This window comes from Stomoxys calcitrans, chromosome 1 (assembly GCF_963082655.1).
Source record: "Stomoxys calcitrans chromosome 1, idStoCalc2.1, whole genome shotgun sequence".
In the NCBI taxonomy this organism is placed as follows: domain Eukaryota; kingdom Metazoa; phylum Arthropoda; class Insecta; order Diptera; family Muscidae; genus Stomoxys; species Stomoxys calcitrans.
Window position 1 is genome coordinate 233824282 of NC_081552.1, and position 19672 is coordinate 233843953.

At 40.1% G+C, this 19672-nt stretch overlaps 1 protein-coding gene across 7 annotated transcripts in view; it reads left to right on the forward strand.

The window, feature by feature from the left end:
• LOC106092931 (ephexin-1) overlaps window positions 1-18669 on the forward strand; it is a 186998-nt gene extending 168329 nt beyond the window's left edge. For 3 of the 7 annotated variants that reach the window (XM_059362402.1, XM_059362369.1, XM_059362436.1), the window contains exons 2-6: window positions 3592-4399; window positions 8209-9642; window positions 12380-13395; window positions 13476-13680; window positions 18301-18661. In XM_059362402.1, coding sequence (XP_059218385.1) covers window positions 4009-4399; window positions 8209-9642; window positions 12380-13395; window positions 13476-13680; window positions 18301-18467 — 3213 coding nt within the window. In that variant the 5' untranslated portion in view covers window positions 3592-4008 and the 3' untranslated portion in view covers window positions 18468-18661. Of the gene's footprint in view, window positions 1-3582; window positions 4400-8208; window positions 9643-12379; window positions 13396-13475; window positions 13681-18300 lie in introns of those variants that run through there. The other 4 variants (XM_059362293.1, XM_059362331.1, XM_059362459.1 and 1 more) reach the window with 3 other exon arrangements.
• Window positions 18670-19672: the final 1003 nt, after the last annotated feature.

Genomic DNA, 19672 nt, shown 5'->3' on the forward strand with positions numbered 1-19672 from the left:
GAATTTTATTACCAAAATCAGTGTTCGGTTCGAAATGTGTTCAAATTTTGACAAATTTTGTTCAGCGATGAGGCTCATTTCTGGTTGAATGGCTACGTAAATAAGCAAAATTGCCGCATTTGGAGTGAAGAGCAACCAGAAGCCGTTCAAGAACTGCCCATGCATCCCGAAAAATGCACTGTTTGGTGTGGTTTGTACGCTGGTGGAATCATTGGACCGTATTTTTTCAAAGATGCTGTTGGACGCAACGTTACGGTGAATGAACACATTTCGAACCGAACACTGATTTTGGTAATAAAATTCAATGATTTGCAAGCGTTGCTCGTTAGTAAGTCTATTCATGATGAAATGTCAAAGCATACTGAGCATCTTTCTCTTTGACACCATGTCTGAAATCCCACGTGATCTGTCAAATACTAATGCATGAAAATCCTAACCTCAAAAAAATCACCCTTTATTTTCACATACATGAAATGCGCCCTCTTTAGGCTCAAGAAGTATAATCGCGATATGGCAGCTATATCAGGTTATAAACGGATTTGAACCATACTTAGCAGATCTGTTGAATGGCATAGAGAACGTCATATAACAAAATTTCAGCCAAATCGTATAAGAATTGCGGCCGTTATAGGCTCAAGAAGTCTAATCAGGAGATTGGTTTATATGGGAGCTAAATCAGGTTTTACACTGATTTGGACCGTACCGGGCACAGTTGTTAGAAGTCATAAAATAACACTGTCTGCAAAATTTAAGCGAAATCGGACAAAAATTGTGGCGTCTAGGGCCTCAAATATTCAAATCGGGAATTCGGTTTATATGGAAGCTATGTCAGGTTATAAACCGATTCAGACCGTACTTGGCACAGTTGTTGGATGTCATATAATACTATTACATGCAAAAATTCAGCCAAATCGGACAAAAATTGCGTCCGCTATAGGCTCAAAAAGTCAAAGACTCGGCCCGGCCGAACTTATCACGCTCTTACTTGGTTTTCCTGTGCTTTCGGTATTCGATGTTCTTGTAATTAAGGTACAGGTTGTTGTCCGGTTTATCGTAAAACTTTGTACAAGTCACTCTTCTGGTTCATGGACACACGCTATTGAGTTTGAACAAAATCGGTTCAGATTTAGATATATCTCTCATATATATATTTCATCCAACATGACCTTTTAAGGCTCTAGTAGCCATAAATTTGGTCCGATCTTTACAAAATGTTGAACATGACGTTCTATTTAATGTTGATTTTATGAAAATCGGTTCAGTTTTAGATAAAGATCCCAATTTCCGTGAAGAGTTAAGTTAACTTTAACTAGTAGAGACACAAACCAATTCTATTTGCAGCGTAATGTTAACACGTTAACAGAGCTCTGTTATAAAATTAACAGCAAATATTTAATATAAATATTTGGGTGTCAATTAAAGCATTTTTGAAAAGCCCTTGGTCCATGTTATAAATCCCCAAGCGGTGATTGACGCAAAATTTTTTAGTCTGCCACCGTGGGCTCATCTTTCTCTAAAGTGAAGTTGCTCTGATATAGCCTATACAATCGAAAATGGCAGATATATTTTTTCTTTCAATACTCTGGGGATCAGTTAAAGCATTTTTGGAAAGTTCTTGGTCCATGTAATAAATCCCCAAACGGTGATTGACGCTTTATTGTTCAGTCCGCCACCGTGGGCTTATCTTTCTCCAAAGTGAAATTGCTCTGTTATGGCCAATACAATCGAAAATGGCCGATATATTTTTTTCCTTCATTACTCTGGGTGTCGGTTAAAACATTTTTGAAAAGCCCTTGATCCATATAATAAATCCCCAAGCGTTGATTGACTCACTATTTTTCAGTCCGCCACCGGGCTCATCTTTCTCTAAAGTGAAATTCCTTTGACATGGCCAATACAATCGAAAATGGCCGATATATTTTTTCTTTCAATACTCTGGGGATCAGTTTAAGCATTTTTGGAAAGTTCTTGGTCCATGTAATAAATCCCCAAGCGTTGATTGACTCACTATTTTTCAGTCCGCCACCGTGGGCTCATCTTTCTCCAAAGTTAAATTGCTCTGTTATGGCCAATACAATCGAAAATGGCCGATATATTTTTTCCTTCAATACTCTGGGTGTCGGTTAAAACATTTTTAAAAAGCCCTTGATCCATAAAATAAATCCCCAAGCGTTGATTGACTCACTATTTTTCAGTCCGCCACCGTGGGCTCATCTTTCTCTAAAGTGAAATTCCTCTGATATGGCCAATACAAATTGGCCGATATCTTTTTTCCTTCAATACTCTGGGGGTCCGTTAATGCATTTTTGGAAGGCCCTTGGTCCATGTAATAAATCCCTAAGTGGTGATTGACGCTTTATTGTTCAGTCCGCCACAGTGGGGGGCTCATCTTTCTCTAAAATGAAATTCCTCTGATATGGCCAATACAATCGAAAATGGCTGATATCTTTTTTCCTTCAATACTCTGGGTTTCGGTTAAAGCATTTTTGGAAGGCGGTGATTGACGCACAATTTTTCAGTCCGCCACAGTGGGCCCATCTTTATCCAGAATAGCACTCGCAAGAAAAGTTGTTTTATATATGTGAAAATTTTATATATTTTCATAATTTTAATATTTTTTGGGAAATTTGAAGCGTTTGTGATATATTTTGGGTTTTGCAGAATTTGGAGCTAAAATGGTTCTTTTATTGTTAAATATTTGCTGTTAAATTTCTAACAGAGCTCTGTAAACGAGTTAACATTATGCTGAAAATTGAATTGGTTTGTGTCTCTACTAGTTAAAGTTAACTTTATCTTCACGGACATGATCCCATATATCAATTTCATCCGAAATGGCCTTTTAAGGCTCTAGTAGTCATAATTTTGGTCCGATCTTTACAAAATTTTGAACAACATGTTCCAACATGTGTGCCTAATTTTGTCAAAAACGGTTCAGTAACACTCTCCACAAGGGTTGACTAAAACTAAGTGACTATCTTCACTCACTTTGTTAAGGCTTATCGTGGTTAATACATCATAACTTTTTTTTGGTATCAATCAGGGACAAATATTTTCTATACTCAACATTTTTTATCACAATTTTACAAAATCTTCCTTAAAAAAAAAATTAAAAAGCCTTCTAATATTCAAACCAAATATAATTTTTACTACATTTTTTTTATTGTTGCTGATTGTTAAGTGTGTTAAATTTTGTTGATAACGACGGATTTTTTTTATGATCACCCAAATACTTAAAAATAAAGAAAAAAATGACTCAGTTTCCTACTCTTGATGGTCGTGAACGAGATTGTGAATATTAAAATTTAACAACGCATTAATTAGAGATTGTGGTTTTCAAAATTTGAATTTGATATACATGTAAAGGCCCAATCACAATTATGAGAAATCTAAGTGGAATTAAAAATTTTCCCAACTTTAATACACAACCCTCGTTTTGAGAGGCCTACTACACCGAAGGTTAAAGAAAACGTTGAGAAAATTGGTTTTAAACTAAACGACAGCAATATTTCTACAACTTAACCCATATGGTGTAATCTACAATAAAAGAAAAATAAAAAAACAAAAAACATATAAATTCTTTACACCCTATAGGGGTCTTCCATAGACAAAATTATCTCGCCTTGAAGTAATTTTCCAAAACAAAAATGTAAGAATGTAAGCCACAAACAAGTCTGGGGTTCAACTTAATTGCAATCAATTAAAAACGAAAACTAAAAAAAAGAAAAAACACATAAAAAGAAACGGACAAATAAAGAGAAGTTTTGAAAAAAAAAAACAAATAAAACTTAAAAAAAAACAAGAAATTGAATGCATGACTCACTAGTGATCACCACACCACATGGGTGAATAAGCAGGGTGTTAAATGAGTCCCATTAGCAGCAACAGCATCGCATTGTGAAGCACCAAGACAATCGCTGGCTGGTTCTTTTGTTAAGCTGCTGGTCTTCACCGGACAATGTAGGTTATTGGTGGACGAGGTTGGCACATAACGACAACACTCTAGCAGCAATGGCTAGTGCCTCAGCAAGAACCACCATAACCACTCCAGCATCTGCAGCATCATTTTCCTCCAATACTTTACGCACCTTGCCACGCAAACGTCGGCCAAGAGCCGTTGGTGAAGTGTCAATAACATGTCCTTCGAGTTGTGTCTATCTCAATGCTGAAGAAATGAAGGAAGGAGATGATATGCACTCTGCAGGCTCCAAAATGGAACCCGTCTATCAGAATACCTGCATAGATGAGCTGAAACAAAACATTGAAGCTGCTCAACGGAAACAACATGAAATCATGCATGGCAAAAAACCGACTCAACGGGTACACGTGACCTTCATATGTGCCACAATAGCCGAAGTGGAAGATGAGAATCGCGAGAGCATGGTGATGAGCACTTTTATAGGTTTGTATAAGACAAGCAAGTGAGAATGCATTTAAAGATTTCAAAATTTAAAACGAAAATTAATTTGTTATTGTTCCCCTTCAAGCCTAGTACTGCCATAATTGGCAGCGAACATGCCTATTAAATTAAGGCTGGTACTATGTTCGTTTTTGGCGAAATTTTTTCGTGATTACTTTTTTTAGATAATAGATTTTGAACCAAAAAAAACTGGCTAATTTCATTCAGTAGAACATTCCGCCATAACTTGTGGAACAATTCTAATCGAGTAAAAAGGAGTTAAGTTTGACCGGGCCGATCTTTGGATACCCACCACCACGGGTATATAAGTAAACCACCTTTCGCCATAATCCGGTGAAAAATTGATAATTTATGCCCACATTAGACGGATCTGCACCATTTACGACACAGATATCGACAAGATAAACACAACTCACTGTCCCAAATTTCAGCGAAATCGCACAATAAATGCGTCTTTTATGGGCCCAAGACCTTAAATCGAGAGATCGGTCTATATGGCAGCTATATCTAAATCTGGACCGATCTGGGCCAAATTGCAGAAAGATGTCAAGGGGCCAAACACAACTTACTGTCCCAAATTGCAGCGAAATCGCACAATAAATGCGTCTTTTATAGGCCCAAGACCTTAAATCGAGAGATCGGTCTATATGGCAACTGTATCTAAATCTGGACCGACCAGGCCAAATTGCAAAAATATGTCATAGGACTTAACACAACTCACTGTCCCAAATTTCGTCGAAATCGGCCAATAAATGCAGCTTTTATGGGCCTAAGACCTGAAATCGAGAGATCGGTCTATATGGCAGCTATAACCAAATCTGGACAGATCTGAGCCAAATTGCAAAAATATGTCATAGGACTTAACACAACTCACTTTCCCAAATTTCAGCGAAATCGCACATTAAATGCGTCTTTTATGGGCCCAAGACCTTAAATCGAGAGATCGGTCTATATGGCAGCTATATTCAAATCTGGACCGATCTGGGCCAAATTGCAGAAAGATGTCAAGGGGCCTAACACATCTCACTGTCCCATACTTCAGCAAAATCGGATAATAAATGTGACTTTTATGGGTCTAAGGCCTTAAATCGGCGAATCGGGCTATATATCAATATATAGTCGGATATAGCACATCTTCGAACTTAACCTGCTTATGAACAAAAAAGAATCTGTGCAAAGTTTCAGCTCAATATCTCTATTTTTGAGGACTGTAGCGTGATTTCAACAGACAGACGGACGGACATGGCTAGATCGTCTGAGATTTTTTGAAGCAAAATTGTTAAGGTCCTTTTCTTGAGCATTTATAAAGACGCAGCGACATGTCGCTACTATTTTGCTCATAGAACTCAGTACCACTTCTACGGAATGTGTTCGCGTTTTCTTCATCACCATTTTTATACCCAACACCACTACTGTGGTACAGGGTATTATAACTTTGTGCATTTGTTTGCAACGCTGGGGAGGAGACGAGCTAGACCCATTGTATACCGATCGGCTTAGAATTAGTTCCCGATTCGATTTAGCTATGTCCGTCTGTCAGTCTGTCCATTTTTGTACAAAGTACAATTCGCAATTTTCATCCGATTGTCTTCAAATTTGGCACAAGCATTTTCTTGGGCCTAGAGACGAAGCCCATTGAAATTAGAAAAGATCGGTTCAGATTTGGATATATCTCCCATATATATGTTCGTCCGATTTGGACTAAAGTTGCAATTATATCGTCATTTATAAACCGATTCTCACGAAATTTTGCGTGAGGGATTCTTTTATAAGTCTCGACATTATTGACGAATTTCATAGATATCGGTTCAGATTTAGATATAGCTCCCATATATATGTTCGTCCGATTTGGACTAAAGTTGCAATTATACTGTCATTTGTAAACCGATTCTTACGAAATTTTGCACGAGGGATTCTCTTATATATCTTAACGTTATTGGTGAATTTCATGGAAATCGGTTCCGATTTATATATAGCTCCCATATATATGTTCGTCCGATTTGGACTAAAGTTGCAATTATATCGTCGTTTTTAAACCGATTCTTACAAAATTTTCCACGAGCTATTCTCTTATATGTCTTGACATTACTGATGAATTTCATAGAAATCGATTCAGATTTAGATATAGCTCCCATATATATGTTCGTCCGCTTTGGACTAAAATTGCAATTATATCCTCATTTGTAAACCGATTCTCACAAAATTTTGCATGAGGGATTCTCTTATAAGTCTCGACGTTATTGGCAAATTTCATAGAAATCGATTCAGATTTAGATATAGCTCCCATATATATGTTCGTTAGATTTAGACTAAAATTGCAATTATATGGTCATTTGTAAACCGATTCTTACGAAATTTTGCACGAGGGATTCTCTTATATATCTTAACATTATTTGTGAATTTCATGGAAATCGGTTCCGATTTATATATAGCTCCCATATATATGTTCGTCCGATTTGAACTAAAGTTGCAATTATATCGTCCATTATAAACCGATTCTCACGAAATTTTGCATAAGGGATTCCCTCATAAGTCTCGACATTATTGGTGAATTTCATAGAAATCGGTTCAGATTTAGATATAGCTCCCATGTATATTTTCATCCGATTTTGAAAAATACTCAATACTTTGGTAATTTGTTAACCCATCTTCACAAAATTTGCCATGAAGGTTTCTCTTATAACTCTTCTAATGACTGATGAATTTCATAGAAATTTGTCCAGTTTTTGATATAGCTCCCATATATATACATCTCCCGATTTTCACTTTAAAGGTCTTTGCTGACGCATTTATCAATCGATCTTCTCAAAAATTTGCGCAACGATTTACTCTATGGCTTTAAAATATGTACGAATTTTGATCGAATTTCATCAAATTTTAAACTTAGCCTGCATATCCAATGTGGTGTAAGGTATCCAAAACGTCGGCTCCGCCCGCCTTTAGTCCGTCCTTATCTGTTGTAGATATCTACAACTATACTAAGTAGTGTTTTGTTATTTGTGTAAAATCAAAGGGAATGTCCAAATTCTACCAAAAAGTTCCAAAATCGAGATCACGGTCTTGGGAAAAGTCAGGGAACACCCCACCCTAGAACTCTCCAAACGGATAAGTAGATCGCCTGGCATAATATGGCTATAAAATTGAAGGAAGTCGGGAGTAGAGTACGAGTCTGATACTTAAATTTGGCTCCCTTCCCCTAAATCCCCCAAAACGACACACAGTGGGATCTGCAAAAAAAAAAAAAAAGTGGAAATTAATCTGCAATTTTGAAACGGATAGAGATATCTTCATGAAATGTTACATGGTTGTAGCTGAGGTGTTATCCAGTTTATTTGCCCTAGAAGTCCCAGGGGCCCATTGGTGGGCCTTCACAGTTGGTCACCTCTGCTCTAAAAAATTTTGTTCGGGCTGTCAAAAGCGCATTTATGGCCCGATTTTGAATTTTTTTTTTTTGCTGGAAAGTCCTTAGAAGGTCTAAATTCATGAAAATATCTCTATCCGTTCCAAAATGGCATACTTATTTTTTTCCGCCATCCCACTGTGCGACATTTGGTTGGTCGCCCCAACTCGAATAAGAACCCTCAAATAGACATGTAGGTCGGCCATGACAACAAAATCATCAAACAAAAAGGTTTTTGAGAGCAGGGTATAAAACTGATTTCCAAAATAGGGTCTACAGCTCAGCTATGGGTCTTCTTCACTATTATTTTTGATTATTTTTAGGAAGAAAAAAAAAAACCTTCCAACTTATAAACATTCTAATTTCACATTTGATTTCCTTTTGTTTTCAGATGATCCCGATCATCATTATGAACAACTTTCACCTGGCTCACTTAGCAAACGTCATTCGCTGGCCTTGCAGGAGCGTAGCGGTAGTCTACAGCGCAATCAAAATATGGTGCGGGTGTCCAAGCGCGGCAAACAAATCTCCTACTCAGCTCATGCCTTGGGTCAAGATATTTCTGATGATTCTTTTGATTCCGATACCGATGATTACTACGAGCACGAACATCAGGCCCACAATGACAGCGGTGTAGATATACGAACCTCCAAGTTACCCGAGCCTCCAGCCTCATCGAACCAAATGTATTCGTTTGTGAAGAAATTCAAGAATTTCCTAGCCAAAAAATCCCCCAATAACTCAAAGCATGGTGGTAGTCAAATGAAGATAGACGATAGCAGTTCACAATTCTATGTAAACACAAATGCCCCCATGGTGGGTAGTGAAGTGAATGGTGAACAACAAGGCAACAAAACACCCACATCACTGCAGGTGGCTCAGACCAAAGAATTAAGCACATCGGAAAAGAATCTAATCATGGCCCAAAGTAATGTCACCAAAGCAGAACAAATGAATGCGGCCACCACACCGCGTAAACCCAAAGCGGGCAAGAGTTTACGGCATCGCCTACGCAAGAGTCTGGTGGGCTTTGATAGCAAACAATTGGCCCCTCTGACGCCCACACGCAGTACCTTCTATTTGGAGGAACCCCATCAAGCCGATGGAGATATGAATGGCCAAATGGATTCCGGCTTCTCGGAGAAAGTCACCTCCACCGAGGCTTCATCCAACACCGCTGATAGTCAGAAGTTTTTGACTACTCGTAAATCCAAAAAAGAATCCAAGTCAATGGCTAGCTCACAGAGAAGACGCACCACCATTGGCATAAGACCCATAGAGCCACCACCGCCACCTCCGGATAATGGGGGCAGTGGGAAACGACAAAGCAATACCTCCTGGTATGCAGAATGTGGTGTCTTTAAAAATGGCACCACCAATCTGGTGCACGATGATACCCAGCTGATGAATGGACAAAATGAGAACTCCAACAATACCACCAGCGGCACGTCATGGTATGAAGAAGCTGGCCTTTATCAGACCAGTGGCATATCTGTAGCCAGTTCTAGTGGTAGTTCGGGTGTATCAACCAGCAATGAAGCCAGTCCTGCTGATGAAATGGCCCATGGTCTGTTTAGCAATGAACCTTTGTATCAAATCTACAGTGCGGCCAAACTGGAAGCCATTTCTCGAGATATGCATGATGAAAGCTCTACAGATGGCTATGAGGAAATTGGTGATCGTCGTAGAAACACGCAAGGAGATGGCCAGGAGAGTAATCGTAAATCTACAAGACCCACTGCATTACAGCTGGTGGAGCCAAAGAGTGGACCGGAGAGAACTTTGTGGAGTCAAATACCCGAAGTTGTAAATTCCATGATATTACGTAAGTTTTTTTTTTAACTCTCTCATACGAGGTCTGATCAAAAAAGATTCAGCTTTTAGAGGGCGCAATTCTTATCCGATTTGGCTTTAGTTTTGCACGAAGTGTTTTGTTATGACTTCCAACAACTGTGCCAAGTATGGAGCAAATCGGTACATAACCTGATATACCTGCCATATAAACCGATCTGGGGTCTTGACTTCATCAGCTTTTAGAGGGCGCAATTCTTAACCGATTTGGCTGTAATTTTGTACGCGGTGTTTTGGTATCACTTCCAAGAACTGTGCTAAGTATGGCGCAAATCGGTACATAACCTGGTACAGCTGCCATATAAACCGATTTTGGGTCTTGACTTCTTGAGCCTCTAGAGGACGCAATTCTCGTCCGACTTGACTGAAATTTTGCCCGCGGTGTTTTCGTATCGCTTCCAACAACTGTGCCAGATATGGTTCAAATTGGTACATAACCTGGTATAGCTGCCATATAAATCGATCTTAGATCTTGACTTCTTGAGCCGCTGGAGGGCGCAATTCTCATTGGATTTGGCTGAAATTTTGCATGAGGTGTTTTATTATGACTTCCAAAAATTGTGCTTAGAATGGCGCAAATCGGTACATAACCTGGTATAGTTGCCAATCTGAGATCTTGATTTCTTGAGCCTCTAGAGGCCGCAATTCTCATCCGAGATTTGGCAGAGATTTTGTACAACGGCTTTTCCCATGACTTTCAACATACGTGTCTAATATGGTATGAATCGATTTATAGCTTGATACGGCTCCCATATAAACCGATCTCCCGATTTTGCGTCTAATATGGTATGAATCGATTTATAGCTTGATACGGCTCCCATACAAACCGATCTCCCGATTTTGCTTCTTGAGCCCCTATAGGTGTAATTCTTAATATCGATAATTAAATATCGATAGTGCCATCTATATTTTGCCAGCTCTACATCAACATCCATCCACAATGGCTACTTTAACCTCGGAGAATTCTGTTGCCGTATTTTAGTCGGTGGTCTAAGCCATGGCTCAAGTAGCTTCCTTATGTGCCTTATCCCAATTTGAGTTTTGCCGTCCGAAATTATTTCACTACTGATAACTCCTCTAACTGAAGAGTTTGGCGATGGTCCAGTGTCCTAAAGATAAGCCGTTTAATGTGATCATGCATATAGGAAGACGCTGATCGCCCCTGTTATGAGCAAAGAAGCTCTGACCGTGAGACTTTCAAGCATTTAGCTAGGATTTAACTCCCTACATCGCATCAAAGTAGTTGCCTAGCTCGTGAGAGCTGCCGTATCCTATGTGTGTTTTGAATGTCGTCCTTGTGTATCTTATTTGTTGCATTCTCTGTATGCTGGTCACTTTTTCGTGGTTGTAGTCTTTTGGCTACGAAGTCTGACCGGATACTTTAGTCTCGCATCACGGGTGTCAAGAGCCCCTGGGACTTCGGTTCCAACCTCACAATGATGAGTTCGCTTCGGGAGCAACATGGAGGCAATGGTTCGCACCCAATACACGGGAAGAGCTGTACTCGTCGTGAAGTTATCGACCGGAGGGTGTTTGATATTGCTCCGCTCCTAACCAGGGATACAAATCCAAATTTGCCCATGAACATTCCGTTAAAGAACAAAGGCAAACTTCTCGCATATCAATGAATGATGTCCAATTCAAGTTTAAGCTCAATGATAAGGGGCCTCTTTTTTATAGCCCAGTCCGAACGGCATGCCGCAGTGCGACACCTCTTTGGAGAGAAGTTTTTACATGGTATAGCATGGCGAAACAATTAAAGGTGGTCTCATTTTGCACAACAAACACAAAACATATGCTGCAATCCGCCATCTTGTCATCATGCTGATCGACGTTTTGCCAACACACACAAAAAAAATCTGTGTGCGTGTGGTTACACGTGTGCATACATGAATAGAGAATATGCGAGAAGTTAATAACAAAGAGAATGCAAACAAAAATATGACATCTTAATACCGTTAAACCATGTTGGCTGTTAACAGCTGAGACCACCTTTTTAAATCCGCCTTGATGGTATAGTTCGTCACAAATGTTGCCAGCATTAGGATGGGAAATTTTTTTTCATATTCTTGCCAGGATGCGAACCCAAGCTTTCAGCGTCATAGGCGGGCATTATAACCTATGCACTACGGTGGCCTCCGAGCAAGCATTGTGTTGTTGTAGCCACATTCGCATGTAGAGGTGGCGATCCTCGTCAACCTCTAATTGGCGCGCAAGCTCGAACCGGTCTATACGACCGATAGCCGCGGGAAGGTCATGGCCATTGGTTATTTAAAGGCGCCAATACCACGTATTGCCGTGTCGAGCATCATAGGCACTGAGGCTTTCCGCTCGATATCGCTGATTGTCCGCGGCTGCCGTTGCAGGTACTCCGTATGGAGTATTCCACTATCCGCAGCCTGTGGACGCGCCCGGTAGCTCGCAGACAGAAGCTTGTCAAACGAAGAACTTTCCACAGATTGGAGCTCAAAGTTACAGTGCGATCCTCATAGCTTTCCCGTGCTGGGCAAGCATACTGACCGTTTATCAAGGAACACTAGACACTGGAAAAGGTCACGGCAGATTGGTCGGCATTTATAATCGCTATGTTAAAACCCAAAGCCTTTCAAATTATCTAAACTTGACTACATCTTTCAATATGAATACGTTTCCCACTTTTATTCATTTTTTCAACCATGATTTTCTGTTTCCTCTCCCCTACTGACTTTTAGCTACCCTTACGCCACGTGAGCGCTCGCTGATGGAGGCCAAATTTGAGATTATCACCTCGGAGGCCAGTTATCTGAAGTCTTTGAATCTATTGCGCAATCATTATATGAACCATCCCGTGTTCCGTGATCAGCATTTAGTCAACTCAAGGGATCGCAAAGCCCTATTTGCCCACATTGTACCCGTACATGAATGCTCAGAACGTCTACTCTCCGAACTGGAATCCTGCTGGCAGGATAACATAATGCTAATTGGTCTTAGCAAACGTATATATGCCATAGCCGAGAAATATTTCCATGTCTATATAGGATTTTGCGAACACCAGGGACGCATGGATCGCACCCTGAAACAGCTGAGGGCCAGCAAGGGCTTATTCTCACAAAATTTGGAATTACTCGAATCAAGTCCTTTGTGTTGTGGCTTGAATCTCCATTCATTTTTGATGTTACCCATGCAAAGAATCACCCGCTTACCCCTACTCATTGATGCCGTGTTCAGCAAATGCCATCCCAATGATGATGAATATGAGAATTGGAAAATGTGTTTGGCCATTATGAATAAAATCGTCACCCAATGCAATGAGGCGGCCACCAAGAGTGATCAGTCCTATGAGATTGAGAAGATATCGAGACAATTGGAATTTAATCCCTCAGTGATACGACCACTGGCCATAGCTCCGGCTGGTGTCATGGCTCCAGGCACTAAACCCCGCTTCTTGGTAAAGAAGGGCGAGTTTACCCATTTGATATGGCGCGGTGATGATGCCAAATTGACATTTGGCAAAAAGTTTAGCAAAGTCACCATCTATGCGTTTCTCTTCTCGGATTTGTTGGTATTGACCAAACGCAAGGGTGAGGAACAGTTTTCGGTCTTTGACTATTGTCCACGCAATATGTTGACAATAACATCAGGTGATTCACTGCCACAAGTTCCAACCAAAGATTTGAATAGTCAAACCAGCAAAAATCTAATACTGATGACCCTGCTGGAGAATCATCAACGCAAGACTAGTGAATTGGTAAGTTGGCAGAGAGAGAGAGAGAGAGAGAGAGAGAGAAGAAGAAGTGCACACACATGTAAAATTTTTAATTTTTTCAGCTTTTGTCATGTCCTTCAGTATCCGAGCAAGAGCGCTGGCTACAAGCCATGCGGCCCCCCGAATCCGAGACGCCTGGCGAGAAATTATACGAGCAATGGGATTGCCCACAAGTTATAGCCAAACATTCCTATGAAAATAATGAGCCCGATGGTCTCTCCTTGGAAGTGGGAGATGTGGTCAATGTTACTAGGAAATTGCCAGATGGTAAGTCACATAAATACACAAACAAAAGTCTTAAGGTTAGTGATTGGCAAACAACACACACACACACACACACATGATTGTGTACACACACAAAAACATAAGCCCATGGATTTGGGAAATAATTGGTGTTTTATAGGCCGTATAAAATTTTTACACCCCTCACCATAGGCTGGGAAAATACTACTCTAGTAATTCCGTTTGTAACACCTCCAAATATTAGTCTAAGACCCCATAAAGTATATAAATTCTTGATCGTCTCGACGTTCCAAGTCAATCTAACCATGTCCGTCCGTCTGAAATCGAAATCACGCTGGCGGTCGAACGTGTGAAGCTAGCCGCTTGGATTTTGTACAGACACTTAATATTGAAGACTGTCCTGCATGACGTTGTGCATAAAATAGAAGATTCCTTCGATGCCAAAACGCACACCCTGGCGGTATGTATTGACATCGAGGGGGCTTTTAACAATGTGCGGACCGACACACTGATCCAATCCTTAGACCAGTGCCGGGTGGATCCGGTCTTTAGAGACTGGAGAAACCATATGCCAAGGAACAGGTAGATAAATTGTGTGTCTAATGGCATAAATATAAGGGAGAAAGTGGCACAAGACACGCCACAGGAGGGAGGATTTTATCGCCATAAATGACCTATGACACGGATGCTGACTGAGGAGGGATTTGAACCCGTCTGTCACGCAGAAGATGTTATAATACTTCTAAGGTCTAAGGATCCGAACGAACTATGCAGAAGGGCCGAAAGGGTCTTACATATGGCATATGACTGGGCTAGACCCAGAAGTCTCGATGTTAACCCAGAGATGACTGAAATATGCCTGTTCACGAGGAAGTCGAAGGTGGGGCAATTTGAAGCACCACGTTTCCCCAATAAAACGATTTCAATATCTGACAAGGTCAAATACTTAGATGTGATCTTGGACAGGAAACTGAATTGGAAGTCCCACATTCAGGAGCGTACTGAGAAGGCTCACATATGTTGGGCACTAAGTAGACGAGCCGTAAGCTCGAAATGGGGCCTGAAGCCGAGGATAGTCCACTGGCTCTACAGGAGCGTGATTAGACTAATACTTACTTACGCCTCAATAGTTTGGTGTAGTGCATCATAAGAACCATACAACAGGTTCAGAGAACATGTTGTCTTGTCATAGGCGGAGCCATGAGGACCACGCCTACTAGAGCACTAGAGACTATTCCAGATATCCGACCCATTGACATACAGATTAAGTGTGAGGCAGCCACTGCGGCTATGAGACTTAAGGCAATGGGAGAATGGATTGAGCATGAGAGCAGCTCATACCATCGCGGTATAATCGAGGCGACTATAGGAAACCTGAAAGGAAGGGAAGAGGTATCCGATCGGATACCTGTGATGACCCTTGATGTCGAGTGCGAGGTACAGCTGCCATCGGTACAGTCTTGGATTGACGGAACCCTAGTATTGCCATCTGGAAAATCATGTTACACGGATGGATCAAAGCTAGAGGACAGAGTGGGCCTGGGGGTTTACATTGAGAACCCAGGGCCTGAGATCTGTCTTAGACTGCCTGACCATAATACGGTCCTGCAGGCGGATATCCGCGTGATCACGGAATGCGTTAAGTGGTGTGGTGCTAACGCGAGGACATCGAATGTGAACATCTTTACCGACAATAAGCGCAATAACAACTAGAAGGGTAAGGTCACGAACAAGTCTTGCAGTGTAAGAAGAAGATTAAAGCCTTCTCTGAGGATGGGAAAATCCGCATCGTTTGGGTGCCGAGCCATAACGGAGTAAGGGAAAATGAAAGGGCAGACGATTTGGCGGTGAAGGCCAGAGGATAAACTTGGTTAACCCGAAGCCTTTCGGGTAAACGCAGTCCGAGTTAAGGGAGTGGTCGACGAATGTGCATGCAACATTGTGGAACAGCGAGGCGTTCGGTAGGACGGTGAAAATCCTATGGGGGGGTCCAGATCGTGATAAGACAAGACTATTACTAAAAGGAAGTAAGAAGGAGGTCAGTATAGCTATTGGTATCATAACACGGGACACATAGGACTACGAGCTGACTTATGTAAAATCGGTGCGGCAAGTGATAGCAAGTGCAGGGCATGTGGGGAAGATGATGAGACGTTGAAGCATTTTCTTTGTCACTGCCCGGCTTTCGCGTCTAGCAGATACACTGCACTTAGGTGGAGACACAATACTAGACATGAACCAACTTAGGGGAGAGGTATTGAAAACTTACACAATTAAGGATTTTGTAAGTAGCACGGAATTCCTAACTTAAAAATTTTCTTTTTAGAGGTTACTTTATAGTTTTTAGAGCGCACAACAAGCCGATTACTGGCTTAGGTGTATGTCCATAGTGGCATGGGGCGGATTAATATCTGCATCCTCTTTTTCAACCTAACCTAACCTTACTTTACCTAACCTAATATTGACATAGGTCAGTGGGGATTGCAAATGAGCCATATCGATTCACATTTATATAAAGCTCCCATATAAACCGATCTCCCGATTTGACTTCTTGAGCCCTTACAAGTTGCAATTTTTGTCTGAAATTTTACATTTAGCGTTTTGTTAGGACTTCCAACAACTGTGCCGAATACGGTCCATATCAGTCTATAACCTGATATAGCTCCCATATAAACCGATCTCACGATTTGACTTCTTGAGCCCTTACTAGCCGCAATTTTTGTCCGATTTGGCTGATATTTTGCATGAAGTAATCGGTTATGACTTCCAACAACTGTACCAAGTACGGTCCAAATAAGTCTATAACCTGATATAGCTCCCATATAAACCGATCTCCCGATTTGACTTTTTGAGTTCTTACAAGCCGCAATTTTTGTCCGACTTGGCTGAAATTTTGCATGAAGTAATCTGTTATGACTTCCAACAACTGTTCGATTCGATCTATAACCTGATATAACTTCCATATACACCGATCTTCCGAATTGACTTCTTGATTTTTTTGCGATTTGGCTGACATTTTACATGTGGTGTTCTAACAACTGTGCCAAATACGCTCCAAATCGGTCTAAAACCTGATACAGATCCCATATAAACCGATCTCACGATTTGACGTCATGAGCCCTTACAAGCCGCAATTTTTGTCCGATTTGGCTGAAATTTAGCATGTAGTGTTCCGTTATTACTTCCAACAACTGTGCGAAGTACGGTCCGAATCGACCTATAACCTGATATAGTTCCCATATAAACCTATCTCCCGATTTGACTTCTTGAGCCTTTACAAGCGCCAAGTTTTATCCGATTTGGCTGAAATTGAGCATGCAGTGTTTTGTTATGACTTCCAACAACTGTGCCAAATACCGTCCAAATCGGTCTATAACCTGATATAGCTCCCATGCTAATCGGTCTCTCGATCATCCTTGTTCGGTTTCTGGAAGCTTTAGTTTTTGCTGGTTTCTAAGAAGTTTGGTATGTAGAATAAAATTATGCCCTTCAACTAAATTTATTTTGTATGCATTTTTGGCGGAATCTATGATGGTGGGTTCCCAGGATTCTGCCCGGTCAAACTTAGCACGCTTTTATTTGCTTTTTTTTATTGGGTTGCCTAAAAAGTAATTGCGGATTTTTTAAAAGAAAGTAAATGCATTTTTAATAAAACTTAGAATGAACTTTAATCGAATATATAATTGTCATTTTGTTCGATAACCTTTTGCCATCTTCCTGGCAAATTTAGTATTCCACGCTCATAGAACTTCTGGCCTTTATCTGCAAAAAACTGAACCAAGTGCGATTTTATAGCCTCATCATTGCCGAAAGTTTTACCATTTAAGGAGTTCTGCAAAGATCGAAATAAATGGTAGTCTGAGGGTGCAAGATCAGGGCTGTATGGTGGATGCATCAAAAGTTCCCAGCCAAGCTCACTCAGTTTTTGGCGAGTGACCAAAGATGTGAGCGGTCTAGCGCTGTCCTGGTGGAATATGACCCCTTTACGATTGACCAATTCTGGTCGCTTCTCCTTGATGGCTGTATTCAATTTGTCCAATTGTTGACAGTAAACATCCGAATCAATCGTTTGGTTCCTTGGAAGCAGCTCAGCATATACCACACCCTTCCAATCCCACCAAACAGACAGCATAACCTTCTTTTGGTGGATATCAGCCTTTGAAGTGGTTTGAGCTGGTTCACCATGTTTGGACCATGATCGTTTTCGACTAACGTTGTTGTAAACAATCCATTTTTCATCTCCAGTTATGATTCGTTTTAAAAACGGATCGAATTCATTGCGTTTAAGGTGCATATCACCAGCGTTGATTCGGTTTGTTAAATGAATTTCTTTCAATACATGTGGTAGCCATATTAAAATTGACGCCAAACAAATAAAATTTAAACAAAATTTCGCGCACTTTTTTTCTAAAGCAAGCTAAAAGTAACAGCTGATAACTGACAGAAGAAAGAATGCCATTACAGAGTCACAAGCCGTTGAAAAAATTTGTCAACGCCGACTATATTACTACTATATTACCGACAATTACTTTTTAGGCAAGCCAATAATTTTTCCTGCCGTTAGTAGTTCTAGAACTACACATACTTCTCCAGTTCTTTAAACTTTAATGCCCAACTTCATTTCCTCTTTACCTTCTTCCCCAGGTTGGTATCAGGGAGAACGCATACGTGATGGTGCTATTGGTTGGTTCCCTGGCGACTATACCGAAGAAGTTAATTCAGCTCATGTTCGTGCCCGTAATCTCAAGTTAAGACATCGTCTACTCACATTTACCGCCACCTATCTTGAGTCGCAAAAACGCAATAAATGATCGAGGATGAAAAAAATGTGGTCCAGCAAAAAACACATGGATCTAGCTCTCCAAAATGTAGTATGATAATAACATATCTAGAATACGAAACTAATATGTGTGTGTATAGTGTAAATGAAATGAAAATAATTTAACATAGACTATAAGTTAATGTTGTAAGCGAACCAAAATTAATTATATAATATTTATAAAACTTTAATTTCTATTATTATTATTATTTTTTTTTTTTTTTGTTAATATATATGCAATAATAGTATTTTGTGTTTTTTTTATATAGTTTTTTCATAAAATATTTATTTAGGAACATGTGATATCTCAAATTTATGATTATATTATATTAAAAAAAAAAGAACTAATAATTATTATTATTTTGTTGTTATAAGGGATAATATCTTTATACGATTTTAGTCAATATCTTATATACGCATACATGTAAAAACTACCATATATGAAAGAATTTAATTTGATAATTAGAGAATAAAAAATTAGAAGTGAATAAAATAGATTTTCTCCATTTTGATAAGTTTTGTATATTTTCACAGCTTTTGTCTCTATATCACATACTCTAGATGATATTTAATGTAATGCGAACTGTTCATATCATATCTGTATATGCCTTATAAATTTTAAAAAGATTACTGAAAATAAAGCAAGATTGTTTAATTTCATATTTTTTGAAATAAAAAATTTAATTTAAGAAGTTCCTTTTCTTTGGCGAAGAAAAGGGGCGAAGGTCGTTGCCTAAGCGAATGCATCGTCGTCATGTTGTTGTTGTAGCAGCGTGTTGTACACTGAGGTAGCCCTTGCCGACGAAGAATTCCATTGAGTCAATCCAATACCTACAACCGTTTGCCATGGGATGGAATGCCGTCGTCATCATGGTGGGTAGTGAAGAGGAAGATATCTGGATGTGCGAAAACCAAAGGATTTGGCATAAGTCCCAGACTGAGCTGAGCTGGTATCAACAGGAGGGAAATGCTGGGTGTTTACAGGGGACATGTCCTGTAGAATGTGCAGCTGCCTCTCTATCCGAAAGCCAAGTACATGGGCGCAATTCTTAACCAGAGAGTAAGTGAAAAATAACGTCAATGAAAAGGCCAAAGTGAGCCTGAAAACGCTCTACTCCTGTCGCAACTCAATAGGAAGAAGTTGGGGACTCAAAACCCTATTTACACTGCTCTTTAAATCCGGATTTAATATTGGGT